Source organism: Mustela erminea, chromosome 10 (assembly GCF_009829155.1).
Source record: "Mustela erminea isolate mMusErm1 chromosome 10, mMusErm1.Pri, whole genome shotgun sequence".
In the NCBI taxonomy this organism is placed as follows: domain Eukaryota; kingdom Metazoa; phylum Chordata; class Mammalia; order Carnivora; family Mustelidae; genus Mustela; species Mustela erminea.
Genome location: NC_045623.1, coordinates 109,309,152 through 109,319,796, shown reverse-complemented (window position 1 = coordinate 109,319,796; position 10,645 = coordinate 109,309,152). Strand labels below are relative to the sequence as shown.

The 10,645-nt window shown below is 62.7% G+C and overlaps 1 protein-coding gene across 2 annotated transcripts; it reads right to left on the bottom strand.

Annotated features, from left to right (window-relative positions):
* Nucleotides 1-465: 465 nt before the first annotated feature.
* On the bottom strand, nucleotides 466-5,000 carry MXRA8 (matrix remodeling associated 8). 2 transcript variants are annotated; one of them, XM_032302244.1, is made up of 10 exons: nucleotides 4,864-4,998; nucleotides 3,529-3,552; nucleotides 3,104-3,409; nucleotides 2,907-3,008; nucleotides 2,346-2,816; nucleotides 2,003-2,161; nucleotides 1,814-1,853; nucleotides 1,652-1,728; nucleotides 1,458-1,538; nucleotides 466-1,299 (listed from the first exon to the last, which is right to left on the bottom strand). In XM_032302244.1, the coding sequence occupies exons 1-10, from the start codon at nucleotides 4,910-4,912 to the stop codon at nucleotides 1,274-1,276; spliced, it is 1,335 nt and encodes a 444-aa protein (XP_032158135.1). In that variant the 5' UTR covers nucleotides 4,913-4,998; the 3' UTR covers nucleotides 466-1,273. The 2 variants fall into 2 exon arrangements, with proteins under 2 accessions (XP_032158135.1, XP_032158136.1); XM_032302245.1 differs by lacking the exon at nucleotides 3,529-3,552 and having other exon boundaries at nucleotides 4,864-5,000.
* Nucleotides 5,001-10,645: the final 5,645 nt, after the last annotated feature.

The window sequence follows — 10,645 nt, the reverse complement described above, 5'->3', positions numbered from 1 at the left end:
ACCTGCAGTCTCAACACACCACCTCCAGGTTCTAGCATGGGGTGACAGACATCCTTTCCCACTTCCTGCTGCCCTGGGAGAGTTTTGGGGGGTTGAGGTCAGGGCTGGGGAAACACGACTGGCTGCCTCCTCCCGCAGCCCCCTCCCGGCCCTCACCAGCGTCCTGCTTCCTTTTGTCCTTACATATCCAAGCCCATTCTGCTGCTCGGAGGGCTGTCCTCTGAGCATGTCCAGGCTCCCCTTCTCCTCGTCCAAATAAGCCCTCAGAAGAGAATCTGGAACTCCTTTACAACCCAACCAGGAACAGTGACAGGGGATCGGACCCAATGTCGCTCTTCCCAGGACACCTGGACTCACACCTCCCACTCAAAGAAATGGGTGGGGAACGAAAACATCTTGAGGTTCCCAAGGCCCGGACTCCGCCCCCCAGTTCATGAAGCGGGAGCCACAGAGGCATACCTGGGGCCAAGTCTAAAAATCACGTGGTCTTTATTGTGATGGTGGCCATTTCCCAGGAGGAGCAAATGTGGGGTTTGGGGTGTGGCAGCACAAACCGCTCTAGAACCGCCTTTACTCCTCCCCTGTCCTCAGCCAAAACAGAACCCAAATGAGGTCCCAGGCCCAGATGCCAGCCCAAGGAAGGGCTGCTGGGGGGGGGGGGGGGAGTCAGAGTCAAAAGTCACGTGGAGCCCAGTGACTGTCAAGGCACTTGCTGGAAACAAAGCTGGAATAGGGTGGGAGGCAGAGAAGCTCCAGGGCAGGCCCAGGTAGCCCAACACAGAGCAGAGGGGAATTAGCCTGGGGCCTGGAGTGTGCAATCCTCAGGTCCCAGCTGTAGGATCCCCCTAGAAAGGGGCCAGGGTGCTAGCCCTGAGGTTGACCTGAGCTCCAGCCCATAGCGGCAGGAGCCAGGAGAGCCTGAAGGATTGGTGAACATCAGTGGGGTCGGGGCTGTGCCTGGGGGGGGGGGGGGCGGGCAGGACCACCAGGGAGTGTGGGAGCCAGCAGGCACCTGCTGAGGGCTGGCGAAGAGGCCGCTGCAGCTCAGCAGAATCCCAGAGAGCCCGCTGCTGCCGGTGAGGATTAGGACGGCTCCCAGGAGAGGGGCTGGAGGCAGGCTTGCTCTGTACCAGTCCAGGCCAAGTTCCAGGACAGCGGGACCAGCCGCTGGAAGGGGGTCGGGTGAGCCGCATGAGGGTCAGGAGGTCATCCTCCAAGATGGACGGACAGGAGCTGGCGGGGCTGCTGGCCCAGCCAGGAGCCCAGGATCACCTTACTTGCAGTACTCCTTTCTGAAGTCTGGAAGCCAAGGGAACAGGCGGGTGTCTGCCCTCTGCCCCTCTGTCACGGGGTAAACACAAGGCAGACTTCTAGCAGGACTGCCCAGGGACTCCTCCTCCTGGAGCTAGTGAGTGCGGACCCGGTGAGGCGTGAGCCCAGCCCTCCTGGTCACTCACCTCTGTCCAAGTCAATGTTCTTTGTGGGAAGTGCGCTGCGGCCCAGCTCAGCCCTCTCCTTCAGGATGTTGTTTTTGTAATCTGGTGCAGGAAGAGGGCAGGGTGAGGCCCCCGGTCCCCAGAGATGTGCCTCCCCTACCTAGCTCAGGCCTGGGAGCTGCCGGCTACACCTGGGTTCTGGGGCCCTCTCTCACCTAGCTGGGTGTCCTCACTCCTGTAAAGAGCCTGGTCTCCGGCGGCCGCAGCCAACTCTGCCATGTTCACATCCTTCCTGGAGGCGGAGAGGGTGGTAGGCAGTTAGATCAGGGCGGGATGGGGGGGTCTGGTCCCCAGGAGAGCCTGGAGGGGACACTCACCCCTTTGACTTCCCGGATTTCTTGTCCGTGTATTCGTACCCTGGGGAGGAAGACTCATGTTGGGGGCAGTGTCACCCCCTCCCCAGCTCCCTCAGCCCGGAGGAACCCTCCCATCCCGGAGCACTCGCCCCAGGCCCCACCCCCAACTGCGGGGGGGCCCCCACCCTGCGGATCGGCGCCCCAGCTCACCTCCGCGGCGGCGCTGGCGGGCGGCCAGGACGACGGTGATAAGCAGCAGGATGAACAGAAGCAGGGTGGCCAGCACGTAGCCCAGCTGCTGGAAGAAGTGCGCCCGGCCCTCGGGGACTATGACGTTGATGACACTGCGGCCGCGCGCCAGGGTGGGATCTGCACGGGTCGTGCGGGGCGGTGTCAGGGAGTGCGCCGCAGACCCACCGAGCATGCACCCAGCCATCCCCCGCTGCTGCAGGGGACTCGGGAAGGGATGCAGGGCCGCGGCCCCAGGGGCCCTCCCCTCGGCCAACACCCAGGGCCCCGTGGGGGGGCGGGGGGGTGGGGTGGGCCGCGGCACCTGGGCCAGGGGCGCCGCTGTGGCTGGAGCCGTTGCCCGGCGAGTCCCGCGGGGGCGGCCCGGCGACGGGCTCGGTGACTCTCAGGTGGAAGGTGCGACGCTCGTGCAGGCCGCAGTAGTGATGGTGCAGGTGGCAGGAGTAAGTGCCCTCGTCGGCGGGCTCCAGCGGGTCGATGCGCAGCGAGAAGTCGCCGCGCGCGAAGGCGTCCGCCCCCACCGCCACGCGGTCGCGCAGGAAGGGCGGCCCGTAGGCTCGGCGCTCCCCGGACGCGTAGAGGTCCAGCAGGCGGTCGGCGCGGTCGTGCGGCACCCCGGGCGGCTGGCGGTCCCAGTGCACCACCTGCTGCGCCTCCTCCAGGTGCCGGTCGGTCCACACGTGCGCGCGGTTCACGCAGGTGAGCAGCGCGGGCGCGCCGCGCTCCACCACCAGCACCTCCTTCTCGCCGTCCCAGTGCGCGCCGGCCTCCCGGGCTGCGGGTGCGGGCGGGTCAGCGCGGGCGGGCGGGGAGGGAGCCCGCAGGGGCGCGTCCCGGGGCGGGGCGCAGTGGGGAGCACACTCACGGTTGTCCGTGACCTCGAGGCGGACGGCCAGGCTCTCGTACAGGTGACAGTAATGGTGGTGCAGGTTACAGGTGTACAACCCCGCGTCGGCCTCGTCCACCGCTGCGGGCCGGCAGAAAGCCCCGCGGTGAAGGGCGCGGCCGGCCCGCGCCCCCGCGGCCCCCGCGGGCCCCCGCCGCGGCGCCCAGGCCCCTTACCGCGGATGAGCAGAGAGAAGTTGCCGTCGTGAAAGGCGGAGAGCGGCAGCAGGAGGCGGCCGCGGTCGCGCGGCTCGTACACGCGCTGCTCTCCCGCCGAGTACATGTCCACGAGCCTGCGGGCCGGGCCGCCGTCCGGGCGGCCGCTGAGGTCCCAGTGGACCACGCGCTGGCGGTCGTGCAGCCGGTCCTGGGTCCACACCATTCTCGGGCTCTGGCAGCGCAGCACGGCCAGGGCGCCCGCTGCCCAGCTCACTGTGGACTCGGACACCACGGAGCTGGCGCCTGGCGCGGGCCCTGAGGACACTGGTGGGGAGGAGGGGTCACTGGGGGAGGTTAGGACCCGAGGGGAAGGGGTAGGATGGGTCTGGCAAGACAGGAGGGTTAGTTAGTGTTGTGGTTTCCAGGGGAGGGCAGTCACTAACCTGAGGACAGAAGGACAGCAGAGCCTGGAAAAAGCAGAGAATCGCACTGGGGAGGGGATGACCTAACCCTTTGCACCCAGGTCACCCACCCAGCCCCAGACCCCCCACTTGGCTGCCCAGGTTCAGCCTGGGCAGACCTTGCTGAGGTGGGTGTTAATGATACCCTCTTTTTTTTTTTTTTTTTTAAGTAGGTTTTATTTATTAGAGAGCATACAAGTGTGCGTGAGCACATAGGGGGAAGGGGGGAGGGAGAGGGAGAAGCAGGCTCCCCTTGAGCAGGGAGCCCAAGGCAGGGTTTGATCCCAGGACCCTGAGATCGGGACCTGAGCCAAACGCAGAGGCTTAACCAGCTGAGTCCCCCAGGATGACACCGTTTTTAACAGGTGGGGACAAAGTCAGAGAAGCCAGGCAGACAAGATGGGGGAGGGGGTTCCTTTAGCCTCCCATGGCGTGGGCACAGTCCCCACAGCCTCACCTAACCCTCACAGCCACCCGCCTAGACTGTGGGAAAGCTCTTGCCCTTTTGGGGGTGAGTGGTAGAGCCAGCTCTGGAGTGTGCCTGTCACCATCGCGGCAGCGAGGCCACCAGAGCACCAAAGCATGATGCTCAAGGCTGCTTCGGGGGCTTCTGCACATTCGTGTCCAACGAGGTACATGCACCTGCCAAGGACCCTGCCACCCCGCCCTCAAGACTCCTCAGACGGCTGGGCAGCCTGCCCCACATCCAGTTCTCAGGGCCGGAGCCCCCCAGCCGTCCTGAAGGACAGAGGTCTAAAGCAGGAGTGCTGGACTGTCCACACCCCACAGGCAAGTTCCTGCTCCAGAGATGGGCTGAGGGCCCAGGACCAGGAGGAATGTGCCGGGTCAGCAGGCCAGCCCAGGAGGCGGGCTCAGGAGGCCTGGGAGCCAAGGGGGTGACTAGAACAGACCCCGCGAGCCCCACCATTCCCAGGCCCCCTATATCCCCCAACCCACTCCTCTTCTGACCACAGGAACAAGTGCAGACCTGAGGGGTTTTCTGGAAGAGTGGGGTGGGGGAGGGACCCCAGTGAGAGGCACCTCCCTGCCCTTCTTGGCCCTCTGGCTCCCGAGTCCGTGGAAGTGGAATCCGTTTGAGAGGAAGTTCTGGTGGAGATTTCACATAAAACCTCGCCCCTCCTGGGTCCTGGGGGCCCCTTATCCTGGTGAGCTGCCAACCTGAGCACCCCCAACCCAGACCCAGCCCCTTCCCGGCAGTGGGAGCGCCCCACTCCTCCGCACTCAAGCTCAGACTGGCAGCTTTGCCCAGAACACAGACTCCCGAAGACTCCGGACCCCCGCCCATCCCGCACTCACTCTGCAGAAGCACAAGTTCCCAGATCATAACCTGAGGCCGCAGCTCCATGGCGCCCGCCTGGCCCGACTGCCTCGCTTTGTCTCACTTTTCTGTTCCAACTCTCCAGAAAAACAGCCCGGCCCCCTCCCCCTCCTTAGCCCCCACCATGACATCACGGAGCCCTGGGCGGGGTCAACAGTCTGCAGACCGCCCCCTCTGGCTCCTGCTGGTCCCTAGTCCTCCCCGAATCCCCGAACCTTTGGCTGGCCTCGTGAGGAGGGGTAGGAACACAGGGCCCTGCGTCCAACGAAGCGAGGGCAAATCAGAGTGGAGACCCTGTCCCTCCTCTGGCCCAGGTACCGGAGAAGGAGAAGGGGACAGTTGCCCAGCCTAGAAGGGGCAGGAGGGTTGAGCGCTTGGTCCCAGATGCTGCTGTGGGGGTGGCCAATTGGGGCTGCTGCAGGGCGGGGCTCTGGGGCGCACATCCTCTCCCGTGCACCTCTGTCAGGGGAACCGGCCCAGGGTGCTCCCCTGTGTGGACAGCATGGGCAGGTCCTCCCTTCTGTGCACGTTGTGGAGCCCGAGATGTCCCTCCTAGCAAAAAGGCATCTGGGGACTGGTACCCCCAAGGAGCCCATGGTGCCAGACCTACCCTCTTTCCCTCTTCCCCTCAGGCTCCTCCAGGGAAATGAAAAGTCACACCCACCCTGGGTGGGGGGCAGGCTGGAGGCTCCCCTAGGACAGGATGATGGGCTCTGCGGCCCAGCGGCACTTCTACCGCCCGGAGGGGCCTGCCAGGGCATGACGGTGGTGACGCTGAGCACGGAGGGGCAGCGTTGACCAGGCCCTGCCCCCGGCCTGGACCTCCATCTGCCCACCATTAAGGAGGGGGCTTGGGGTCCCTGAAACCAAACCCTGGCTAGGATGCTCCCAGTCCAGGGTGGAGTGGGAAAGGCGGGTATGGGAGCCTCCCCCACAGAAGGTACAAATTTGAGCTCTGGGAAAACTTACAGAGTCACATAAACAAATGCAAAATAGCAGATCACACACTGTTCCAAACCCACTCTTTCTAGTTAAGCAAACCTCAAAAAGAAAAAAAAGAAAAAGAAAAAAATCCAAACAACCACTAAAACCCACAGTGCATGTTTTAGACTATCCATTTGCACAGAATTATGGTCACAGGCCCCAGTCCCTGGTGGGCAGGGGTGTCACCCTGGAACCTTGTTCTGGTCCCCACTTCCTCAGACAAGCAGCGACTCCAGTTCAGCTGGACTGTCCAGCTTGACCAAGGTGGGGGGACTCAGTGCTACAGCAGAGGGAATGAAATTCTGAGGGTGTGAGGAGCCCCCCGACAATGGACCCATTTCCTCAGCAAGACTCAGGCCCTGGGGGTTGGAGCCCTTCAAACTGAAATCAGAGCTGGTCCTGGTCCCAGCGCCTCCCTGGGCCTTTCATTCTGGAAAAACAAGCCCCGCCTGGCCTTGAGGCCTGGCCTCTCCTCCTGTTTGTTTAACTGGTTTCTATTAGTCGGTGACCTCCCTTCTCTGCGCCCGCCCCTGTCTCTCCATCTCTGTCCTCTGTTCCCGCCTCTGTCTGCTGGGCAGTCGCTCCCCCATGGAGGGAGGCAGAAATGGCCCAGCGCGGGCCCCTCTGTCTGCAAGGGGCCCCCGGTCAGCTCCCAGCCCGGAGCCCGGCGCCTGTGGGGGTCCTCCCTCTCCCAGCAGGGTCCCTGGCCTCGAGCCCTGTGGGGCATTCCCAGCAGAAACTGAGCCCTCACCTGGGCCCCAATGTGTAAGTCTGAGGGGACCACCACTGTGGGGAAGCGGACCCCCAGGCACCTCTGGGAGAGAAAGGACAGAGGCAGTGGAGGGCTCCGACCCCCGCTTCCCTCGCCGGCTCTGCCCGAGGCCAGCAAAACCCCCACGCGCCACAGTTATTAGCCACGGGTGAGAGTGGCGTCCGGCGGGCCTCCTGCCCCTGTCCAGGTGCCCGTGGGTGGCTCATTTCCCCGTCTCGCCTGGCACCTCCCCTCCTCGAGAGGGGCACGCACCAGGACAAAGCTACTGACATCAACAGTTGCACCCGGAGCTCTAGCCAAGGCCCCTGCCAGACCAGAACCCTGTACCCACCTCCCCTCTTCTAGGGAGGTGTGACTGGCCGAGGCAGGGGTCAGCCAGCCCCACTGAGAATCAGGTACTGGCTCCCGCTGCCGGGGACTCGGACATTCCAGGCAGCCAGGCTCGCTGGGAGGAGAAACCACAGGCATTCCGAGCCGCCACGACACAGCCAGACGGAGACACGTGCTCACACCCACTGTCCTGTCACTCGGCAAATATGTGCTGAGCGCCTACTGTGTGCCAGGGAGCCAGCAGCTGTTGGAGGGAGGCAGACAGACGGCTAAGACGGTTTTCATGCGCGGGACAAGCGCCATCAGGAGACAAAAACAGGGCAGCTGACCCTGCACGGGACGGACTGGGACGGCGTCCCGGTGAATGTCCAGGCCGGTGCGGGGGGAGCTGTCTCCCGGGTCGGGGAGCAGAGCTGGGCGCTCGGGGAGCGCTGGGCGGCGGCCATCTGGCCCGTATGCTGAGTGAGCAAGTCAGGCTCAGAGGGTCTCAGCGAGGAGGATGTGGTCTGGGGATGTGGGGACGTGCGGTGGCTTAGTACGCCAAGGGTTTCGGCGAACAAACGGGAACACAGTCCTCCGGGCACACGGGGGACACACCCCGTGTCCTCCCCTTCAGTCCTCCCCTCAGGAGCCAAAACAATGCTGGAAGAGCCCTGGCGCTTAAAAAAAAACAAAACAAAAAAACAGGGCAGGGGCGCCTGGGTGGCTCAGTGGGTTAAGACGCTGCCTTCGGCTCGGGTCATGATCTCAGGGTCCTGGGATCGAGTCCCGCATCGGGCTCTCTGCTCAGCAGGGAGCCTGCTTCCTCCTCTCTCTCTGCCTGCCTCTCTGCCTGCTTGTGATCTCTCTGTCAAATAAATAAATAAATAAATCTTTAAAAAAAAAAAAAGAGAGAGAAGAATATGAAAATAATAGAGACATTGTATCATGAACCAGCCAATCTTTCCTTTTTTTAAAATTTTTTTTAATTTTTAGATTTTATTAATTTGACAGACAGAGATCACAAGTAGGCAGAGAGGCAGGCAGAGAGAGGAGGAAGCAGGTTCCCCGCTGAGCAGAGAGCCTGATGCGGGGCTCGATCCCAGGACCCTGAGGCCATGACCTGAACTGAAGGCGGAGGCTTTAACCCACTGAGCTGCCCAGGCACCCCCCAACTTTTAAAAGATTTTATTTATTTGTTTGACAGAGAGAGTGAGAGAGCATAAGCAGGGGGAGCAGCAGCGGGAGAGGGAGAAGCAGGCTCCCCGCTGAGCAGGGAGCCTGATGTGGGGCTTGATCCCAGGGCCCCAGGATCATGCCCTGAGACGAAGCCTGCGGCTTCTGCGCCTGACCCCCCAGGCGCCCTGTGCGTGTGATTCCTTCGAGCATCTCGGCTTTACAGTGGGCGCGGAGCTGAGCTCTCCCGGGAGGGAGGCTGCACGAGGACCGGGTGCTCCCGGGGGACGGGCTGGGCCAGCTGGGTCAGCGGTGCCACAACACACTGTCCCTCGCCCGCCTCAAAAGGTTGACCCGGCCACCGTAACCTTCCCCCAGGGCTCTCAACAGGGAAACCAGCACCCTGCCCCCCTGCAGTGAGCCCCGGCCCGTGCAGCCTGGAGCGTCCCCATCACCTCACGTGCCCAGCACTCCTACCGGGACCCTCACTCACTCTACCTCATCATGTGGATCTTGGGCTAAGCGGCATGCTCCCAGGCCGCCTGCTTGGAGATGGGTGGGGTCCGCCCGAGACCCACAGGGAGACCCCACGGAGGCTGAGCCTGGGTGAGGGAGAGGCTCTTCCTGACTCAAGCAGGAAGCAACTGGTCTCCCTCTATGATTGCCGACACTCCGGCTCAGTTTAACCGCAGCGTCCGCCTCTCCGCGAACCGGCGTCCTGGCTCCGGGAACTTTAGTTCATCTACATGCACAACATGCATGTCACCGTACCTTTACCCGCCAAACGAGACAGGATCTGAAAAAACCAACGTTTTTATATAGTGAGCACTAGCTCTGTCGTCGGTCTTTGGGAATTTCAGTATCTCTAAAAATTACCCAGTATTTCCTGTAGCCTTTGCTCCAGAACAAACCCCCTTGAAAGGAACTGGCTGTACAACGACCAGCTGGGGCGAGGCGGAGCACGGAAGCCATTCTGTACGGGATCGTCCTGGCGGGGGAGCGGCCCCGTGCGCTTACCAAGATTCAAGGAAGAGCACAGCTCGGCGTGAGCCTCAATGCGCAGAGTCGTAAAACAGCTAGTTTAGGAAGTTGGGAGAATCGGAGCGAATCAGAATTCGAAGAAATGACCTTGTGTAGAGGGTGGCGAAATGCTGACCCAGGTCGCTTCAGGGATGAGAACACTTTGCAAGGACCCGGAATTCCGCGCGGGCTGGCGGGCCACAGGCTCTGGTCTACCGACTCCGGCGCGCGCCGGCATCCACCAGCTCCGCAGGTGGGCGGCCGTGACAGGCCCGTGTCTCGCTACTCCGAGTGAAGCAAGGAGAGGCAGCTAGAATGACCTGTGTGGGCACGGGCGGCAGCTGGGGACACCAGCAGCAGCTTGTGTTCAGGGTGGTGCAGATGCCGGCGCACACCAGCGCGGGAGCGCGCGCACCAGCATCTTCTAGCTCTGTCGTCCGGGAAGCCACAGGCTCACCGGCACCCAGACCCTCGTTTCTGAGACCGGCGTCCGACAAAAGGAACCAGGGCGCCTTGGAGAAGCGGCTGGTCTTAGGACTGGCAGAACAGACCGGCACCACCGTCTGGAGAACCTGCGGTGCCGGGGGGGAGGCAGTGCTGGAAACTGACAGGACAGTGATGGGACGGGCCGAAGAGCGACGGGGCCAAGCAGCGGCCTCCAGGGACAGTCAGCACAGGTGCTGTGGATCGTGACCCAACAGAAAGTAAGCATCACGGTTCCATACCGATTAAATGAAGCAGGAGAGTCACCGATCATGGTCAGAGAGAGCAGAATCGCCGAGGGCAGCGCCCCAACACCCCCTGCAGGGCAGATCGCACCTGTGTCCGTGACCTTTCACCGCTCGGGACTCCGTGGGTCAGGAATTCTGCCAGGACAGCTCGTCTGTGTCCCACACGGCGGTGGTGGCGGCTAGGACGGCTCAGCGGGGGCTGGGATCCAGCCGGCTTCGCTTTGGCGCCTGGGCCTCGGTGGGTCCTGTCTCCCCGGGGCCCTCCCTCTCTGTCCGCTGCGCCCCCACCCACATGGCCCTTTTTCTCCCCACTGGCACCCTCTGTCCACGGGACCCACCCCCTCTCCGTCCACGGGCCTCTTCCCTCTGCACATCCTGCTGGTATTCAGGAGTCTAGCCCAAGCTCCCTTCCACTGGTGGAAGCTGCCAGGCCCCTCACACCGAGGCTTGGCAGCCTTCCACCACACTCAGTGGGTCAGAGCAGACCCAGCCTTCAAGCGGAGGGGAGGTCGACCCCAGCGTTCAACAGGAGCAGCAGCGAAGTCACACTGCCAAGCAGCATGTGCCCAGGGAAGGGGAGGTAATGACGGTGCCTTCAGAGGGAACATGCCACGGGAGCTGACAGGTAAGCGACATGATGAAATGCAAGTAACTCGGAGCACTGAGGTTTACAGGAAGAGAGAGCCGATACTTGACAGAGTTAAACATATGTGTGTGCATTTACACGACCTTAACTATTTTTTGGAAAAATAACTTGCCTGGGGCACC

Bases quoted from the DNA above. Each gene is read 5' to 3' on its own strand.
- MXRA8 (XM_032302244.1), bottom strand. From the start codon at position 4,912: ATGGAGCTGCGGCCTCAGGTTATGATCTGGGAACTTGTGCTTCTGCAG. The intron at 3,009-3,103 runs GTAAGGGGCCTG...GCCGGCCCGCAG, and splicing joins CTTCTCTCTGCTCATCCGCG to CGGTGGACGAGGCCGACGCG. The intron at 1,854-2,002 runs GTGAGCTGGGGC...CTTCCTCCCCAG, and splicing joins CCGCCAGCGCCGCCGCGGAG to GGTACGAATACACGGACAAG.